General features: G+C 46.0%; 1 protein-coding gene across 10 annotated transcripts in view; it reads right to left on the bottom strand.

The window, feature by feature from the left end:
- Window positions 1-231: 231 nt before the first annotated feature.
- ADGRB1 (adhesion G protein-coupled receptor B1) overlaps window positions 232-19,822 on the bottom strand; it is a 260,482-nt gene continuing 240,891 nt past the window's right edge. For all 10 annotated transcript variants that reach the window (XM_040547414.1, XM_040547418.1, XM_040547419.1 and 7 more), the window contains 4 exons: window positions 17,747-18,426; window positions 16,732-16,767; window positions 15,155-15,259; window positions 232-3,057 (listed from right to left, as the gene is read on the bottom strand). In XM_040547414.1, the coding sequence (XP_040403348.1) occupies window positions 2,860-3,057; window positions 15,155-15,259; window positions 16,732-16,767; window positions 17,747-18,426 (1,019 nt within the window). In that variant the 3' untranslated portion in view covers window positions 232-2,859. The remainder of the gene's footprint in view (window positions 3,058-15,154; window positions 15,260-16,731; window positions 16,768-17,746; window positions 18,427-19,822) is intronic.

Raw genomic sequence — 19,822 nt, 5'->3', positions numbered from 1 at the left:
ATACACGGAAAAGGGAATTCAAAGTGGTTTTGGTGTGCCAAGAAGCTACAGACTAAAGGGAAAGGATGTGCTTGGGGGGTATGTTTGGTCCTAGGCTATGGCTGTTCCAGGGCAGAGAGCCATGGCAGCAGCTTGCGGGTCCAGCAGAGGTGTTTCCCAGCACCTGGGCGTGATGCAAACCACACGTGGGGAGCTTTTAAAAAGCAGACATTGCTAGAGTTTACACCTCTTTTATTAGAAATAAGACACATTCATTTTGTGCTCTGAAAACTGTACAGAAAAAAAAAACTGACGAACATAGAGAGGAAGGAAGGGAAGGAAGGGACAGCATGGCGTGGGGCAGGTAGGGTGAGGGCAAACAGAATTAACCGGAGGAACTGAGCAGAGAAAGTCGAATATCAACAGTTATTAAACAAACATTTATCTCTGTAATTACATAACACCGTTAATGTCCTGCAAGTCTGCCGGAATGAATGGGTGAATGGGAAAAGTCGGGGAGGAGAGGGCAGGCTCAGGTGGGCAGGGAGGGGAGAAAAAAAAAAAAGATTTAAAACACAGTATAAAGATATCTGTTTGCTAAAATTCATTATTTGTAATTATAATAATTACAATATCATACAACCCGGCATCTGAGGGAGGCCTTTGTGCTTTCCTGTTTCATAGAATAATCTAAAATTGGACAATAATATCACAGTTTTTATAAGTAATCATTTTCCCTATTTTTAACCTGTTTGGATTTTTAAGATTTTCTTCCATCCATCATATTACACACTTAATGGCAAGGTAAATGCCACTGTCCTTAGAGATCAATAACCCAGGTGGCCCAACGGAAAGCTGACGCAGAGATGTTTGCATGTCCAGCAACACCTCTCAGTGGGAGAAGCACAACTGGGGGCAGTGACTGTTTTACCTCTTGGATTCATAGCTTTTTCCTAAAAACGTTAAAATAATAAAAATTAAAAAAAAAAAAAAAAAAGAAACCCAAACATGCAGTAATAACTCAGACCCTGATCAAGCTTTACTGCTGGCTGGCAGAATCCGGCCACTCACAACCAGAGGTTTGGCACCGCAAATCTCCAAAGCTGGGAGAGTTGTTCCAAATGTCAGACACTGTTGGGAATGATTTAAAAAAAAAAAAAAAAAAAAAAGAAAGAAAGAAAAGGCTGCGTGGAATGCCAGTGGTATATTTTTTAATGATAAAAATATTGCACAACACTTTTTTGGGGTGAAATGTAGATAGCATTTTTTTGTAAATAGCCTTGAGAAATGTCTAATGAAAAAAATATATATTGTTATTTTTTTTCATGATGAAATAAACAGAGCATTTTATGATGAGGAATGCCCCATGCTCCTGACCACTCCGCCTGTTCCGTCTTGTAGGATCACAAACCTGCCCGCTGGCTCTAGGCAGTGGGAAGGGAGAAGAAGAGCCAGCGAGGGGACAAGAACCAAAGCCCAAAATGAATAAAGCAAAGCAAAACATTGCAAGCGAGAGACAAAGGGGGCCGTGTGTTCCCACCATCCCAAACTTTCCACGGAGCAAGTTGCCTTCCACCTTCAGCAGGTGGCATCCTCACCCCATGCCTGCGCGGTCCTACGGCACAGAAAGGCATTCGAAACGACAAGAGCCAAAGAAAAGAAAGGTCTCGGGTTTCAAGTTCTCTTTTTATTGAAGAAAAGAAAAGAAGAAGGAAAAAAATAGATTATTTTTTTTGTTTGTTTGTTTCCAAGTGGACGTTATTCATGTTGTCAGTTTGTCTCAATGTCCTAAGGCAACATCTCTGTATACCAAATATCTCCAGGTACATCGGTGGATCTGTCTTTCACTCTTTCTCTCTCTGCCTTCCAGGGAGGGGCAGCTTGGAACAAATCTGAGTCCGAAAGCAAGGAAAAGTAACACAAAAAAAAAAAAAAAAGGATGAGGCCGAGCAGACCTTCGCAAGGCCTGTGCTGAGTTTATCTATGTAACAGTCAATGAAATGACCTACATTCGTCTTGGTGGTCTCTTTTTCTAACACCTTCAACCCTCTCCCTGGAGACGGGGCGAGCAGGTTTTGGAGGTGGTTCCTTCCTCCTGTGCTTGGCCCGCTCCTCAGGGTGCACAGGAGCTCCACCACGGGGGGGTTGAGAGGAGAAAGCCCCACCTTACCTCTCCACCTGAGCCATGGGTGACGTGACTCTCGCCCACCACGTCCCCCCTGGTCGCCGTACGGACCCGCAGCGGAGACGCCAGGTCGTGGGGTGGCACGGAGAAGTGGGGTTGTCTTCTTGGCCACTGCTGGGCACATCCCGGCTCCTTCCTTCTCAGACAAGCTGGTGAGGGAGAGGTGGGGAGCGAGGACTGGCAAGGGATGCCACAGCCCCTCGAGGCTGGGTCTCCTCCAGGACCTCCAGCCGGACCGCACCGCTGGCGTCACCTCTTGCGCTCCCCAACCAACCTCGATCTTCTCGGCCCTTCGTGGTGGCTGCTGGCTGTCCTTTTGCACCTCCTGGTGGCAAAGCAGGAAGGCTCCCGGCGTGTGGCAGCGGCCCGAAAGCATCCACAGGGCTCTTCCCCAGCAGCTCCTCCCCACCCTCTGCCTCCTCCTCGCTTTCTTCCAGGCTCACTTCTTCTCCAGTCCTACCTGGGAAAGCTCGTGTTGTCCTGAACCTACAGCTACTATACTCTATAAAGTAATATTTCCCCTCTCTGCTGAGAACAATACGAAAGTTACTCCGTCTTACCAAAGGTTTCAAAAGAAACCAAACACTTCTCTCGCTCGGTTCCGATTTAATTTAATCATTTCTTTAAAACGTGGTTTTGTTTGTTTGTTTTGTTTGTTTTCCAGAAAAAAAAAAGTCCCTTTCTTCCCTTTCCGCTCAGACCTCCGTCTGAAGGTCAATAATGTCTTGTCCCACCAGAGGGATGGTGGCCCCTGTTTTCTCCCACTCTACAGTTTTTAGTTCTAGGGGAGACTGTGCCACAGGTTCGATGTCCTTTTTAACCCATGACGGTGGGGACTGGACTTTCCTGATTCCTTCCCAGGGTCTCTTGTTTGGTGTCTGCTGTTTTTCTTGCTGCAAGAGGAGGAAGGAATAGGAAAGGAGAGAGAGAGAAAAAAAAAAAACACACAAGAGAAGGAGGTTAGTGCCCATTCAATGCATGCCATTTTTTCACCTTCCTTACTGTTACATCAAAATCAATTTTTCCCATGAAACTCCTGATCTGAGATAACATGGGATTTCAATGAGATTTGCACTCAGTGTTTAATTGACTATTTTCAGGAAGAAAATCAAACATTTTTTTTTTTTTTTTTTTCCCCATTGCTATCTCTAACATAATGCCTAGATACTTCAGCTTTCAGCTGTGGCTTTTGCCACTAACAACTCCAACGAAAAAGTGCAAATGATTTTAAGAACTTAAGATCTTTTCCTATTTCTTCAGGAAATCCCCCCATGAAAATTCAGATTACGATGAGGTCTGTTTGAACGTACATCAACTGCATCTCATATAGATGGGATGCTCATCATGTGGCCCAGCTATTTACAGGCTATGGAACTGCAGCAAAGCATGCCAACTACTTTGCCAGTGAACCCATGCTGTTTGATGGGCTGGATTGTCAGCTCTGAGGCTAAAAACATTTACAACAACTACACCAAGCCTTCGAGGCTTTCTTGTCGGCTATTAGCCCACTGCCCTGCCAGCATCCCACCGTGGACATCAGTCTAGAGAGTTTCTGCTGGTATGCACCAAGACAAGGGAGAGCTGGGGCTCTATAAAATGGGGGAACTCTTCAGTAAGGATATGAAGGGGAGTCCATGCAAAGATTTTAAATGAGCTGTTCCACTAAGCTTCTGTCCCCCCTGAAGAGCAATGCTTTTCACAGTTAATTATCCCCACAAAACACTCCAGCACTTGGCTAAGAAAAGCTTCCCTGCATGTGACAGGAGCACAGAGCCCTTCCGAGCCACCTGCCAAAGGGAAAAAGTGGAAGCTAGCAGAAAGGGTGGGAGGAAAGGCAGTTGCATGGGGGGTGACAAGGAGAGAAGAAGTCAAAGGAGACACACATGCAGCTCACATGCAGCCCAGGACGTGCCACAGCTCGATGCTGTCACCAGGATGTATTGATGAGGGGAGATGGGGCTGCACACAGACTGTGGTGTCACGATTGCACAGCAGGATGCAGCAGAGATCACTGCAGCCCCATAGGAAACCTAAACACCCAGCTGCTACAAATCCTCCTGCCTTGGGTTCTGAGTTTGTCCCTTCCTTTAGGCAGCCTGTGATTTATCCCACTCCACGCAGCGGTGACGATGGAGAAGGCATTGCACCTTTATCCCAGTGGGGAGGGCTTCCATCCTATCACCCAGCCCACAAATTCTCCTTTTTCAGACTTTCACCCTTCATGTAAGGTGTGTTTGAAGCTGTCGCTGCAGCTGCCCATGGGAATAAGGCTCTGGGTCGTCTGGTGGCCTTGGAGTGACGAATGTGGGAACCAGGTAAACCCGGTCCTCACTTCAATGGGAAGTGAAGGTACTCTGAAATTGTCTTTGTTTTATTTCAAAGGGAGAAAAAATAACTTTTAAAAAAGGCCTTGTATTGTTCAGAGGAGAGCAAAACGTTTCAGTTTTTGAATCCTGCAGCTGTGGTTTTCATTAAACCCTATGACACACAGCTGCTCTTATGCCGTGTGTTATTCTTACTTTATTCCATGATGTAGCACGACGCTGATTAACAGCAATAGGACAGAAAAGGTGGTACAGTTGCTGACTTACTCCATTATCTATTTTGGAACTCATTTAAGAAGCACTGTTACTAAAACCTGAAACCTTTTCATCTCTGTGTGTGTTTTAATGAGACAAGTTTGAGACTCCCTGAAGTGCAAATTTTACCTATGGTGGTTTTGTGGTCCATTAGTCTGCCATGGAAAGATGCGGTGAGCAGGTACACAAAAAGACAAAAGCACGAATAGAACAAAAACTGAAATGAAACTACAAGTTTCCCAAAAGATGAAGAACAAAAAGCGTAGCCAGAGAAGCTCTTTCCAATGAAAAATATTTTGTTTTCTCCCACTACTGTTGTAGTGCCCCAAGTTTTCAAAGTTACTGATAGTCTACAGCTGTGTTATTTAACAGAGAGCAGCACAAATGATCGTATGTAAAGCTCATAAATAATTCCATCTTTCCTCTCAAATGAAAGCCCTTCTTTGATGGCATTATTTACGGCCACCTTCGGCAGCAGGTCCTTCTATTTCTAAGCAATCTCTGTTTTGACAGTCCCTCCATCTGCCACGCTCCTGACCTTCATGCTGTGAAGATGCACCCAGACCTGATTGTGTTCACTGGGCGTGATTGGCAAACCTCGCAGCTGGTCTTGTAACGGGCTGCTTTTGAGCTACGGAGTGAGAGCAGCTGCAAATCCAGATAGGGAACAGAAATTGGAAATAAAACCAACAATAAAACAAAATGACAAAACAATTACAAGTTCAGATCCACAACAGTGACCTCTGATTGGATCTGTCACTGAGGGACAAGACCTAAGGGTTGCAATAATAACTCGATTGTGATAAAAATGGATGCTAAATGTTGGGATTTATTAAGAAAGGATAAATGTTGGGAATTATTAGGAAGAGAATGAAACCGAAAACTATCAAAACATCACTGTGACAGCTCACAACTCCACTCGGCACTTGCATCTTGCCTATGATGTGCTCTCTGTAGGCTTCCTGATAGACCTCCCTCAAAAAGGATACAGTGGAAGTTATGAGGGTGCCCACTTCACAGCCACAAAGTTATTGAGCACATTTAGGAGGAAGGATTACACAGGCTAAGAATTTTCAGCCTTGAAAAGAGATGGCACAGGGACCTGATAGAGGTCTGTGTTGCTTGTTGATGGTAGGAACAGATCACTGATGGCAGTGACCGTCTCTTCCAAGACAAGAACTACTACTCTGAGCACAGAGTGCTGGAGGCACTAAGGGTTGCTTTTTGAGGATGAACTGCCATGTACCTGCCCTGCTCTTGTTTTCCCAAGCTGCTTTAGATTCTGCCGGGGAGAGGAAGAAGGGCCACACCGTCCCTGGGTCAGACCTTGTGCAGTGGTTCCCATCCAGCTTATCAGCGACGGGTTATCTAGCAATGCCCAGGGAGGTTGTGGAGTCTCCTTCTCTGGAGATATTCAAGGCCCGTCTGGACGCCTACCTGGGCAGCCTGCTCTAGGGAACCTGCTTTGGCAGGGGGGTTGGACTCGATGATCTCTTGAGGTCCCTTCCAACCCCTACAATTCTGTGATTCTGTATGATTCTGTGATCTCAGGGAGCATGGTTCTGCCTCAGGGACCGAGGATTTGGTGCCCAGTCTCCGTGGAGAACTGAGCAGGTTCGGTGCTATCAGCTGGGCTGGGCTCTGGCACGGAGGCTGGGAAGCAGCAGAAAACCTTCTCCTCTTGGCAACTGCCACCCTGAGAATGGGTAGCAGGCTCCTGGGAACAGTGCCCTTTTTCTTTCCCTCCATACGGGAAAGGTTTTTACTGCGTCCCAGCCACTTGAACAGCTTGTAGGAAATGCCACCGGGCTCCCGCGTCAGCTCTGGCACAGCTGCCCAGCCACACTGTGGGGTCTTAGCGGTCCTCGTGGGCAGGAGAGAAAGCCTCCCAAGCACAGAAAAGAATTCAAAAACTCAAGAGCGGGTTGTGTAATCTGGCTGTAAGAGGCACTGGCGCTGGCCCGGGGCCTGGTGCCTTGGAGACAGCCAGGAATGGACCAAGACAGGAGCTGAAAGGAGCGGAGGCTGCGCTGCCAATAACTCAGGGAGACAGAGCCTTTACTCCGGCCTGACACAGCCCAGGAGCTCCTTCCTGGCTGTTTGGGAGGGGAAAAATATTCCTGGGTTCCTGGCTGGTGCCGGGATGGCGGGGCAGAAGGAACCCCAGGCTTAAGGCTGGGGTAAAACCTGCTGCACGGGGCAGGCGGGAGGCCTCCATTGCCCCGGTGGCATTTGGAGTCTCCTTTGCTCACCCGCAGCTTTTGTTTTGGCTGCAAGTCTTAAAGGCAAGGGAAGGGCTTTGGCATAGAAGGCATTTCAGAGGAAGTGCCAACATAACCCTACAAAACCCTACAAATACCCTTAAACCTTACAAAAACCCTACAACCCTACAAAAGCCCTTCAACCCTAGAAAAACCCTTCAATCCTACAAAAACCCTACAACCCTACAAAAGCCCTACAACCCTACCAAAGACAGGGGTAAAGTGCACGTCCACCTAACGCTAGTCCTGGCAGACTGCAATGCTCCAGGGCTCCACGTGGCTATGGAAAGGAGATGGTGGAAGGAGGAACCTCCCTGCCATGAGATCTTTTGCCCTTTGACTTTATGCTGCCTTCAAGGACCAAACTTATGACCCCATCTGGCTTCAACTGGATCCAGGTGCAACTCCTTTGCTTAGGAGCTGTGGCAGTGCTGCATAAATATAGCATGGGAGACTGCCTGGATTTTTAAGAAACAGCTTTCATTTCAACACGTCAGTCAAAACCAACGAAATGTACGATCTGCTAAGCTCTCTTCTTTTTTTTTTTTTAATTTTTAATTTTAATACCCAAACTTAATGGTTACCCTGAATGACCTGAGGAGAAATTCAGTGCTCTCTACAGGGCACTCTGTGATAACTCCCCTTGAACAGCTACTCCCACGCTGTGTTCATCGCCTCTAGTGTTAACTCGAAGGATATTTCATGACCCAAATGGTCTCTCCCCATGACATTGATGACTCCAGGGCCAGAATGAAGTTATTCAGAGCATATAGCAGGGAATCTGAAAGATAAATGTGGTGCACGCTGTCTAATCCATCTTTGGATCAATGTCGATGAAAAGTGATTAGAAAATGGGAAAGCTGTCTTGTGTTTTTTTTTTTTTTTTACAGAATGATAAATTTTCTTTTCTTTGTTTTAAACAAGTTGTAGCTGAAATTACTTCTTTTTCTGCTACAGAACTTCAAAGACGACGCTTTCTGTTGCTGTTCATTTAAGAGAAAAGTGAAATAAAAGGAACTGGCTGGCTTAATTTAGAATTTTGTTTTGGAAAAAAAAAGAAATAATATGTGTTTTTAACTCGCATTGATGGAAATCAGTTAGAAAACTTGAAATATGCACTTGCTGGAGAAGAAAAATATGTTTGCTGCTTCTGTACCATCTGAAGTTGAGATGGTCTGATCTGGAGGGTTGCTTTGAGCCAACCTAGAGGAACCATGCACAGCTGATGAGAACAGGCATTGAGGAGTTCTTGAAGACCCTTAAAAGCATCACTTTCCATAAACTCATGAATAGCTCCTTGCCTGAAGGTTGTGGAGAAAGCCAGGGGTCCCAGCAGCATGAGGAACAGGCTGTTCTCCAAGCTTCAACCATTAATCTACCCAGTGAACACACCATCCTTTTCTGCACAATTTCTATGGCCTACTGAGGAGTCTGCTGGTGGACACGGACACATGAGTGTTCCCCAAGCTGCCAACATCAGTAAAGGCTCCCACATACCTCAGAGGGGCAACCACAGATGCCATGAGGTGACCAAAAGCACCCAAAACATGATTCTTTACAGAGTCCTTTGCTTGATCCGTCTTGAACCTGTTGGTGGGCACTGAATGGTTTTGGAGCTGCTGATACCTGGTTAGCATCAAAGGGCAAGGCACGAATTGGCTGTCAGCACAGAAGATACTAGGAATAAAATGTCTTTTTCAGAAATTTTGATGCTTGATAGGTGGGATAGGGGTTATTGCATGATCTACAGGAGAAGGTGAACTGCTGAGTGATGGCGTGTGGGACAGCGAGCAGCTGACAGATGGTTTATGGGCGAATGAACTAAAGGTTGACATAATTTTCATAGCAGAATTTATCGTAGCAATTATTATACTTTATGTAGCATTCCTCCCTATAACACTTACTGTAATTTGTCTTTTAATAGTTGTCAATTAGCAAAGCCTTTAAAAAGTGCAGAGAGAATTAAACACGTGGCCCAGAGGAGACACCCCACCCGTAAGTGGAGCGTCCCTTGCAGAAGGACACGGTTTTCTAATTCCTCGGCGAGGAAAAGCCTGTGTTTGACCACCACCACAACCTCAGCCTACAGAAAGAGCTTCCCATGGAGAGAAACTGTATTTTCCCAGAGCTTCCAGCTTCTGAGCCAGCGTGAAGAAGCCCAGGTAGCCAGCGAGCAAGGGGATGAATTGTATCAAGCAGCAGAGCCTGCCAGGGAGGCACGCAATCCCGACTAGCAATGAGCTACGGCACTGATCAATAGTCCTTTGCTCTGGCTCCTCTGATAGATGCCAAAGCAAGAGCTGGTGGGATGGGCACATCCTGCAGGTGTCTGAAGGGGAAAGCTTAGAAAAATCTCGATCCGAGAAGAGGAAAGTGAGTAATCCAGGCAGAAGCGGTGTAACAGAAATCAGGGGAAAGTCAGAGAATGGCAGGAAAAAAAAAACCTTTTTTTTCAGTGGGTTTGGAGAGATGGGACTGCATTTCAGAGCTGAGCTTAGAGCTGAATTAGGGAATGAGTCCAGCTCCTTTATGTGAGGTCCAGGACAGGGCTGCAGCCAAAGCAGAAGCCATTCAAGCCATAGGGAGCTGAGCGTAGTGAGCAGCTAATAAGTAAGAACAGTCAAAGCAGAGAAATGTGAAGAGCTCTGCACAGCACAGCTTTCGTTGACCTCTGCACAAATAAAGAGCTGCTGTTTGAAACGAATGCAAAGCCAGATGCTGGCAAGGAGAGAGGAATATGTATGTGATTCAAACTTCTCTAATGGAACTGGATTAAAGGGCTCCTGCCGAGGGGGAAGGCAGTAGTGTCACTTCCAATGCTTTCAAAGCTGGTGTTAAGCACAGAAGAAACAAAGCCCTGGCTTACCTTAAAGGCTGCAAAGCCTCCACTTTCATACCACGCAGCTGCAGAGCATGGGGACCCTTCCTGACGTCCAGCCCAGGCGCTGGAATCTCTTTAGCAATTAACTCGCAGGGAGGAGAAGTGTTGGAGATGTTTTACCCTAACAATACAGATCTGGGCAGGAAAATCTTTCCCGGGTGGTACAAAGGAGCTTGAAAGTAGCCACCATCCTGCTTTGATGTGGATGGTTCTTGGCTGAATGAATACAGACCTTGGGAAATATGCGTACGTACAGGGAAGGAGGGAAACAATGGAATGCTTGAGCCAGGTAAAAGGCAGATTTTTAAACTGAGAAACAAACTTGCAAGGTTTTCAGCCACGGGATTATTCTTTTTTAAGCAATCAGGTGGCTAAAGCATGACTCAAGGTGATGGGAATGACCAGAAGGAACTCTGCTGTCTGACTCGGCACCAACCTAACCCTTCAACACCCATCCATTTGGGCAGCAAAGTGTGCCTTAAAGCTGTTACGAAGAGATATCTGTGATCCTCAGGGCCTGGATGAACTCAGGCTGTCTGAGTCTCAATCCTGACTGAGGGGTGAGCAGAGGACCCAGCACCTGGAGCAGCCTGCAGGGTGCGCCCATCCCACCAGCACTCGCTTTGGCATCCAGCAGAGAAGCAAGAAGACAGGACTATTGATCAGGACTACTTTTAAGACTCATTGTGGTGTTAAAAATGAAGGCTTGGTGGATCCCAGATGCTGAGAGCACTTTGAATTATTTTAATTACTTAGGATGTGTGGTGTGGGTGGCTGTTTTATTTTATTTTATTTATTTTATATATTTTTTTTTTTGATGCAAATTCTGCTTTGGTTGTCTCCAAGCTTTTGGTTCCCTCCGTGCTTCCTGGCTACAAATAAGCTGTCTACAGAACAACTACTTAGACCCCTCAGATGTTTCAACATCTTATTGGTTCTCTGCTTGGGGTCTACACCAGTTCTCGGTTTGGTCTGGGGTAATAAACTGGAAGGGGAACACTGTGAAACCTCCACACACAGGCTGGCCCCAAGGCAGCTGGCAGGATGAGCAAAGCAAACCCAGATGTCCCTGAGTCAAGTCCCTTTTGGGGGACAGACATAACCTGTCCCAAAATCCAGCATAACAGGAGCAAAGGAGTCCTGCCAACAACCTTGCACCTTCCCTTTGGATTAGGGCAGATTTTACAAAAGTCCTCCCCATTTTCCTTGCCTCATCTGATCTTGAAGACTGCAAGAGAGATAAAACTTACTGTAGCCCATGATAAGGTCATACAGAGGTCTATCAGTGCATTAAAAAAATGATTTTTCAACTTGCAGTCGTCAGATCTTGCTGTATGTCAGTCTGCTAATACTTTATCATTCGCTAGCATTGAAAAGTTAGATTTGGGTAATAGGGTCTACATCCCTGATTAGTTCTTAATGACACAAATGTGTGAAACCCACACCCGTACGGTGGTCTAGGCTTGAATGTCAGTGGATGTGTGGTCCTGAATGCTTTGAACAAGGATTCTGCTGGGCAATTTTAACCAGGAATAGCTGAGCATGCTTCCAATGGGAGCACTTTTATAGTTGAGGTTCATATATAAGAAAGTCCATGGAATATGGAATAAATTGAAAAAAATAGAACAGGAAAATCCAGGTTTGCTGCTCAGAGAAGGGCTTTACTGTGTTACTGTGCTCTGAGGCTCAGAGTTAGCTCAGCATTAGCACTGTGCTTTGGTTTGCAGCAAAATTCACCGCAGCAAACACTGGTGCCACAGTGTTCCCTGGGAGCGCGTTAAATATGGCCTGGCGCTATTCCCGTTCTCCTAATTGCCTACCTCTGACACACCATCCTGGCAGCACTGCTCACAGTAGGATGATGACAGGCTGTGGGGACACCCCTAATCTTGGTGGGTTGTGGATTGGGCTCCAGATCTCTGCCATAGCCATTCTGACTTGTAGGGCTACGTGTGATGGCTAGTGGCAGCGCTGATTATAGCCAAGAAAGCTTCCTAGGTGATTGGGGTAGGCTGTGCAACACCACAAGCTTCTACCAGGACAGCTTTTTTAGCTCCTGGCTGGGCCCGGAGCAGGATGCTCCCATGGTGTAAGGCTGTTCCTCTCAGAGCTGTACCTGGCACCTGGGCTGGTGTCACCCATCGTCACCCAGAGGAGCAGAGTCTTCTGCATCCCTTTTTGCCTTCTCACTGTAGGAAACAGATCTTCCACCCCTGTGGCCTCCATGCAAGGGAGCAGAGAGGTGTAAGGAAAGGATTCCTTGGCTGCTGGGTGAGGGGAAAGCAGAATTCTTCCCCAAACCTGCCCCCATGTCTGCAGGATGAGAGACAAGCCCAAAGGCACAAGTCAAGGCTGTCTTTGGTAGGGCTTGGGTCATTTTCAGCTCAGTAATGCCCTTCAGAAATGGATCTTGTACAGGAGAAAAGCCAAACAGCTCAAACATGCAGGAGTCCCTGACGATGTTTCCAGCTCTGCCAGTAACTACTCTGGGATGGTGGGTAAAGGGCAGTCTTCTTTACCTTTGAAGTGTACACTGCAGTAACACTTATCCAAAGTTTAAACATGTCAGTGTACTTGGAGAGGAAGAATATATGTGCTGGTACAAACCTTCAGATCTTTGCTGAAAAATCATGTTTTACAGCTTAAGCTGGAGAAATCCTCAACAGTGAACAAGCATGATGGCTGAGTTTTCAATCCCCCTTCCTAAAGAGACAGATTTGTTGTTCCTCTTCCTCCCATTCCTCTGTTTATTCTAATTTAACAATGCAATAATTAATCTGAAATGAACTATGTATCTAGCATGATGGGATGATCAGTTTTGGCCAGAGAGCACCAGCATTTAAATCAAAAGAAAAAAAAAACAAAAAAAAAAAACACAAACCAAACCCTAAACAGGGTCAGCACCATTCCTAGGAATTCGCAAAGGAAGTCTCTCTTCTATGCAGACATTTAGTTCAAGTCTCAGTGGCAGCTTTCTGACCTTGGAGTTGAAGGAGGAGAGATGAATTGCAAGAAGATTAGGAAAAGCATCGTGTCTTGGAAAGGGCTTAGGACAACGGGACATGCTGCCAGGAGAGGCTGGGAAACTGCCAGGGTTGGAGAGAGGCTTGGTGGCTTGACTTTGTGGTTGCTTATTCAGAAGTGAAATCAAAGATACAGCAATGCAGGCAGATGGACTAGACCCAGTAAAGATCCTTTCTGCTCTATGCATGAAAGAGTTCAAGGGTATTCCAGGAGCCTTCTGACCTTGTTCATGCCCACAAGGCAAGGAGTTTCCTACTGGTGAAGGGATGTGTTTGGAGTCATGCGTTAGGAAAAGGTTTGGGACTGGTCTACAATGCTCTTCAACACAAAATGAAAGCCAGACTTACGCTAGCGTTAGTTTTATCACTTCCACCAGAAGAAATACTCCATCGTTTTATAACCTAAACACGCATAAAAGAGAAACATTTCTTTTGTTGTTACTTTAATCCCTGATATTCCCAGTTTGCCTTCTCAAGGCAAGCTGAAGATAGGAAATGATTTCCAGTGTGGTCCCCCGCAGCAATGGCAGAAAAAGGGGTGAAGAAAGATATTTCTTTTCCTTTGTAACGCCTTGGATGTTACTAAACCCATACCCACTACTTACTTGCCCATGCTGCAAGCTCCCCCTCCCAGATAACGTCCAAGGGAAATTCACAACTTGAAAAAGACTCAGTCAATATGCAGAGGCCACCTTCACAGCTTCTTTCCAGCAGTTCAAAGCTCTTTGATGCTGACTCTGGCAACTTTAATTCTGGATAGATTTAGATATATCTCTGAAATGCCCAAAACATCTCAATCTATAAAGCTCTCCTGCAAACATACCATAGATTAGCTTTTACATGGTACTTAGGCATTTCTGATTCTTACGGCTGTGGCATACCTAAATAAAAAAATGCACAGAGCTGAAACTCAGTGAAATGCGTTGGGATTTTAGGCCAACACAGGCTTCTTTGATCTGAGCCTCTCTGCTAGATTTGGTATTCCACTTATTCTGTAACACAGGGCAGCCCATAATGACACCTTGTCACACTCAATAAAAATAGGATTTGCTGGGACCACGTCTCCAGAGCTCAGCGCAGCTATGCTGTGAGATCTGAATGCAGACCAAAGGCTCTGCAGTGCTCTGCTTCCACAAAGAATCAAACTAAATCTCTTACTCAGCCACCCTCCGCACTCTGGTTTTGTCTCTAAGCCTGTCCCATCCCAACAAGCCCCACCAGCACCTCCTTGACCATTCTGCAGGTGACTGTGCCTCCTGGATCTGACTTTGCTTGCAAATGACCAAGAATAAATAGCTCACCTTGCTCCACTCTTTGAGGAAGGGCACAATCCAATTTTCATTTCTTCCTGCCAGCCTGACTACTGCTTGTTTTTTTCTCTTTTGCTGCAGCAGATACACCTCCCTCACCTCCCTTTTAGTTAGCACGCGGTCACCAAGACGTGGTGCCACCATTACAGTTTAAATCCCATCACTGTGGCTTTCCTAGATAGCTATGCCCATCACTGCCACCTTGGCCTCCTGCAGGGACAGAAAATTCTGTTGCATTATTACCTTAAAGGAGGCTACAGTGAGGTGGGGACCGGATCTTCTCCCAGACACCAAGTGATAAGATGAGGGGAAATGGCCTTGAGTTGTATTAGGGAAGGTTTAGGTTGGATAATAGGAGAAATTTATTTACTGAAAGAGTTGTGTGACATTGGAACAGGCTGCCCAGGGAAGTGGTGGAGTCACCAACCCTGGAGGTCTTCAAGAAAGGTGTAGATATAGAACTCAGTAGCATGGTTTAGTGGTGGACTTTAGTACTAGGTTAAAGGTTGAACTAGATGATCTTAGAGGGCTTTCTCAACCTGAATTGATTCCTGCTACCCCTGCCTTCCGCACTCTCCTCTTTCCACCTCGATTTCTCCAAGGCTGTTCTGATTTCCAGTTCCTAGCTATGAGTAGAGGCATGTGGCAAAGGACAGACACAAACATGGGGAACAGACAAAGACACGGAAACACAGACCCCATATATGAATGGACATGAGGACAGACTTTCTCCACCTGGGTTGCTGCCCACTCTGTAGAGAAGCTAGTGGTACCTTTGTGGCTCTCTGCGTACCGTGTAGTGCATGTGTCATTGTTGCAATGTGCACAGACATAAACTCAAGGTAAGGCACTCAGTGAGGGCTCCCAAACTTTCCTGTGGTCCTGCTGGCACTAAATAGCTCCAGGAGGTGATGGTGCTGGGTGTGTGTGACTAACCTTGCTGTCCGTTGTTGGAGACTCCTTCTCCTTCTCTGCGTGCTGGAGTTTTCTGTTCAGGTCTTGGAACATGTCTTGGTGACGTTTTCTTGTGTGCATGATTTTCTGGAGAAAACAGAAGGGCCACAGGTCAGCAAACCCTACCCAGCTGTACAAAACCATCATTTCCTCCCCCCAAAGTTACATATATTATTAAAACCTAGATCTGTCTCCCTGTAGGTGAAATCTGGCCTGCCTAAAACAGCTTCAAAGTTCACCGAGGACCCAGTGTAACGCTGCCTTTGATTTCAGGATAAGATGGGATAATTCTTGAACTTATGGTTGCCCCAAACCTGCACCTGCCAACTGTTTATGCTGCAAAATTTGTGCTTGGCTGGCACTGGTCTACCAGCTTGATCCAGGAAGCTTTGCTGACCTTTCTTGATCGCTGACCCCATGCCCTCACTCTGTTCAGAGCGTGCCTCCTTAGCAAACATGTTCAGAGCTTATCTGAATGTGTAGGATTTAGGCCAAGGAAGTTCTAGCAGAAACTACTTCGCAATTTCCTTTTTCATTGTATTTTGGCTGTTCTGCATCTCACTTCTACCTTTGACTGCCCAGGAGATGCAGGACCGTGTTTTAGAAGGCCTTCCCTTTGCATGTAAGAGCACGGTGAAGATTGCTTGCTTGTGCTCTGCCAAGTGCTTTATAACTGGAGAAGCTGGCTTACAAAGTTTGGGACCAACATGAAATACCAGCTCAGATGTACTCACTGTGCCTCAGTTTCACACCAAACTCATAGCCCTGAGCTCCGAAGTGGTTCTAGCATTACAGGCAACTCCTCATGGCCCCTTAACATAACTTATTTTGGAATAAGGCAGCAGCTTTGAAGGGAAAGCACAGCTCTGCAGCTACAGAAGCCATGATCTGACTCAGGCAGCCTGCACCAGCTCCCAGTAGCCACACAGACCCTTTGTGGAGCACTGGCTCTTTCAAAGCTTTCTGCTTTGTGCCTCAGATATGAGGTCAGACAAGTCCCTACGTACAGTACAGACAAATACTTGTTCCTCCCAGGCAGATTCTGTGAGGTTCATTAATAGGTGTGAAAGACCAGGTTTGATGATGTGCTGTGACAGTGCGGACACATTACCCGCCTTTCTGCTAAGCAGCAGAGCTCTGGCACAAAAGACAAGGCATTTCAGGTCACCAAGCAAAAGATGTACTTGTGCTTCCCAAACAGGAACGTGGCACAGCCACCTGTAGCACCTTAGCTTTCCACAAGCGGTTTGTTCACAGAAGAGATGCTACAGGCCTTGTGCACCCTGACATAGGATCTTGATTTACAAATGTTTACGCAGAAGCAGCTGCTCCATAAATTAAGCACGAACCAATATAAATCACCCTTTGGATTAGCTGAACAGGGTAAGCCTTACTAGGCAGCCAGTACAGCTCTTTCAACCCACCATTTTCAACCCCCTGAAGCAGTTCTTTGGCAAAGGCTGCACTCCTGCAAAGATGCCAGAAAAAAAAAAAAAAAATGGCATTTCTCTTTCTTACCCTACCCATCAAGAACCGCACTCAGAAAAGGATGTACTCACCTCAAAATCTAGCTCTGCATACCGGGATTTCCGTCTCTGGGGATTCAAACGAAAAAGAGAGGTGGGTGACGGTTAGTAAGGGATTGATGCTGGTGGCTGGGCACAGACTGAACCACACAGTAGATAAAACAGAGAGGTTCTTTCTCTTTTTCCTTTTTCCACCACTTTAAATATGTTTCTCTGGCTATTCCTAATGTGAAGTGCCATTAGAGATCCCTCACAAAACCACAGAGCCCCAAGGAGGGCTGAACATGGAATTTTGGCTAATTCAAGCCTCTGTCTGAGTTAGGAGCTTGCAGGTGATTCATAGAATGGGAAGCAAATAGAGATGCTCAGCCAACTGATCTAGTAGAGCTTTTGACCACCAATCAGTACAGACTGAAATTTGGGCAGCAGTGGTCAAGACCTGCTCTCTGACAACAGGCAAAAAAAGGTCCAGGTGCTGAGAAGTAAAAAAACTAGGACAGACAGACATCAGTGTAAGAGGTATACACTAGGGAGAACTCCTAATATATGTCCTGAGTTATCACGGGTCAGAAGGAGAGGTCTGCACTTATGTAAAACCTCTGACATCTCTTTGATGCTAAGAGAGTTGTGGGGCATGCCTTAAGGACATTTTACATTTGCAATCACGAGGATTTTCTCAACTGCATCATGACTGAAGCCATCAAAATGGGAAGCAGAGGAAGAGGATAGAAGGAGGAAAGGTAATGCAAGCCATGTGCCTCGCATTAAAGTTAACAGTCTTTGACACGCCAAAGTTTTGATTTGACTTTGCATTGCCTGTAGGGCAAAAGACAGGCCATCAAGAAACGGACTGTGGCTTTGTAAGTAATGATTTTAAAAATTAAATTACAAAATGGTACCACCTGCCGGGGTTCCCTCAGAGTAATGTAATACTGGAACTAAACAGGGGGCTGCATTTGCCCTGGGACTCCTCTCTCGAAACATCTGGTGTGGCCATCATCAGGGCATCATCATGAGCTGGGAACAACACAGGGATTCACATGCTCACCTCCAAGGAGCTCATGGAGAGGGTGGAGACGGTCTCACTCTTGGACACCACACCTGAGTTCCCTGAGTCTCCTGTGTCACACAGGCTGTTGGGAATCTGTGACTCATTGGAGATATTCTGTGGGGGCAGCTGCTGCTGCTGTTGTACCATGGAGGAACCCTGCACCTCACTGCAAGTCATGCTCACAGGCTCCCGTGGAGGACTCTTGACGACAAAGCCTGGGTCGGTAGCCATACTGAGGTGGATCAGCCTTGTCTGGGGCATCTGGTCAATATTGATGCTGTATTTGCTCTCGTCCTTGGGTGGTTTGGCCCGCAAGGTAGATGTGTTTGTAGGCAGAATGACATAGCTGGTGTCCAGCGTTTGTTCTTGGGCCCGGGAGAGTTCTGAGTCCAACTTCTTGAAGATGTCCCCATCACAGATGTAGATGGATTTGGGCGGCTGGTTCTTGTCCTTCTTCAGGGTGAGACTGTGATTGCTGAACTCGTTCAGGTTGATGGCCCCCAGGTAGTGCGGGGAGCCCTGCAGATGCATCTTGGAGACGTTGGCTGGAAGACTGTTAAAGTTTGAGGACCCCTTCTGGTGATTGAGTTTCAATTTCTCCTCATCCTGTAGTGATGGGCGCTTCAGCGTTCCTGTGATGGTTGAGGTCCTGCAGGTGGTGATGTCTTTATTCAGCACTAGGGAGACAGACAAGTATCCTTAGCACCTCACCTCACCCTTTTTTAACACATCAATACACCGACCACAGTCACACCACGCTAGCATGTTCCCTTGGACCTCTCAGAAGCAGACTACAGAGGCCAAACAATTTAATACAGTTCTTTGTTGCTGTTGTGGTGGTTGTTTTCCTTCTAGTCCAGGATGCTGAAGGCAAAACTAAAACTAGGGAGGAAAAAAGATCCCTTATTTTAAGAGAACTCTGTGTGCTGAGAATTTCCCAACCCAGTCATGGCCAAAACTCCAGAGTACACCAACACATATAATCATAGTGATAACGCTATCTCAAAAAGCAAATACACGTATACAGCTAGTTAGCACATACATAACACGCCACTAGCCTATAGCTGAGCAGATTGTTTCATGTAGAAGATTGATTTCATGTCAAAAAGGATTTTGAATCAGAAAATAGCTGAAATGCAACATTATTGACAGCTCTTTTTTTTTCTTCTTAATATATATTATTATTATTATTTAATTTGCTGAACTGCTTCAGGTTGATCTTTTCCAAGGGATGGTTTCAGGATTTGGTATTTTAAAACACGTCATATTTTGTTATCAATTTCTGACGAGCTCTCCATAAAGCTTATGTTCCAATAATCATGCCAAGCCTTTGTGAGAGATAATTATTTAGTGTTTCACAATTTGTGTAGGGGACAAAACGGAGTTCCATGAATATTCCTAAAGAGGAGAGGAAAGCTTTAATCTGAGGATGAGGTGAACATGCCGATTAGGACCTATATACAGGACACACAGACACTCATTCCCACACCACACAGTCTCCAACAAAACAATTGCTTCATTTGTGAGCACAAGAACGTATTGCTCGGTTGATTTGAGGCCGCAGCAAAGATCTTAAGAAGATTATGGCATCAGCCTTGATGTCTCCAGGGGATGGAAAACACCAACTATGGGGCAGGGACAAAGTGGCGTGGCACTGAAGGATACTTACCCTGCATTTCAGCACAGGAAAGGAGATATAAATTTGTGTTCCCCTTTTTCCCATCTCAGAAAAAAAACAATGAGGACCTTTTACCATTTTTTTCCTGTTGAGCAGAGACAAAGATCTTTGGGGCAACCTGACACATGGCAGAGGAATCCCATGGGACTGGGGTCATACCCATTTTTCTGCCAGCTCATGCTGGTGGGTGCTGGAGGAGCACAGAAGCCCTCAAAAACTACAGAGCAGGCAAAACAGGTTGAGAATGAGACCAAGTGGAATATAGGAACTTCTAAAAAGCTTTGAAATATAAACACGCAGGGCATACCTATGGCAGCCACAGTTATCTTGACGTGGCTAGAGGGCACACTAGGACAAATTAGAGAATTATAATGTATTCATACCGTAGGGTGCAG

Source organism: Cygnus olor, chromosome 2, assembly GCF_009769625.2.
Source record: "Cygnus olor isolate bCygOlo1 chromosome 2, bCygOlo1.pri.v2, whole genome shotgun sequence".
Lineage (NCBI taxonomy): Eukaryota > Metazoa > Chordata > Aves > Anseriformes > Anatidae > Cygnus > Cygnus olor.
The sequence above is the reverse complement of the archived record's forward strand: the minus strand, read 5'-3'. Positions and strand labels throughout refer to the sequence as shown.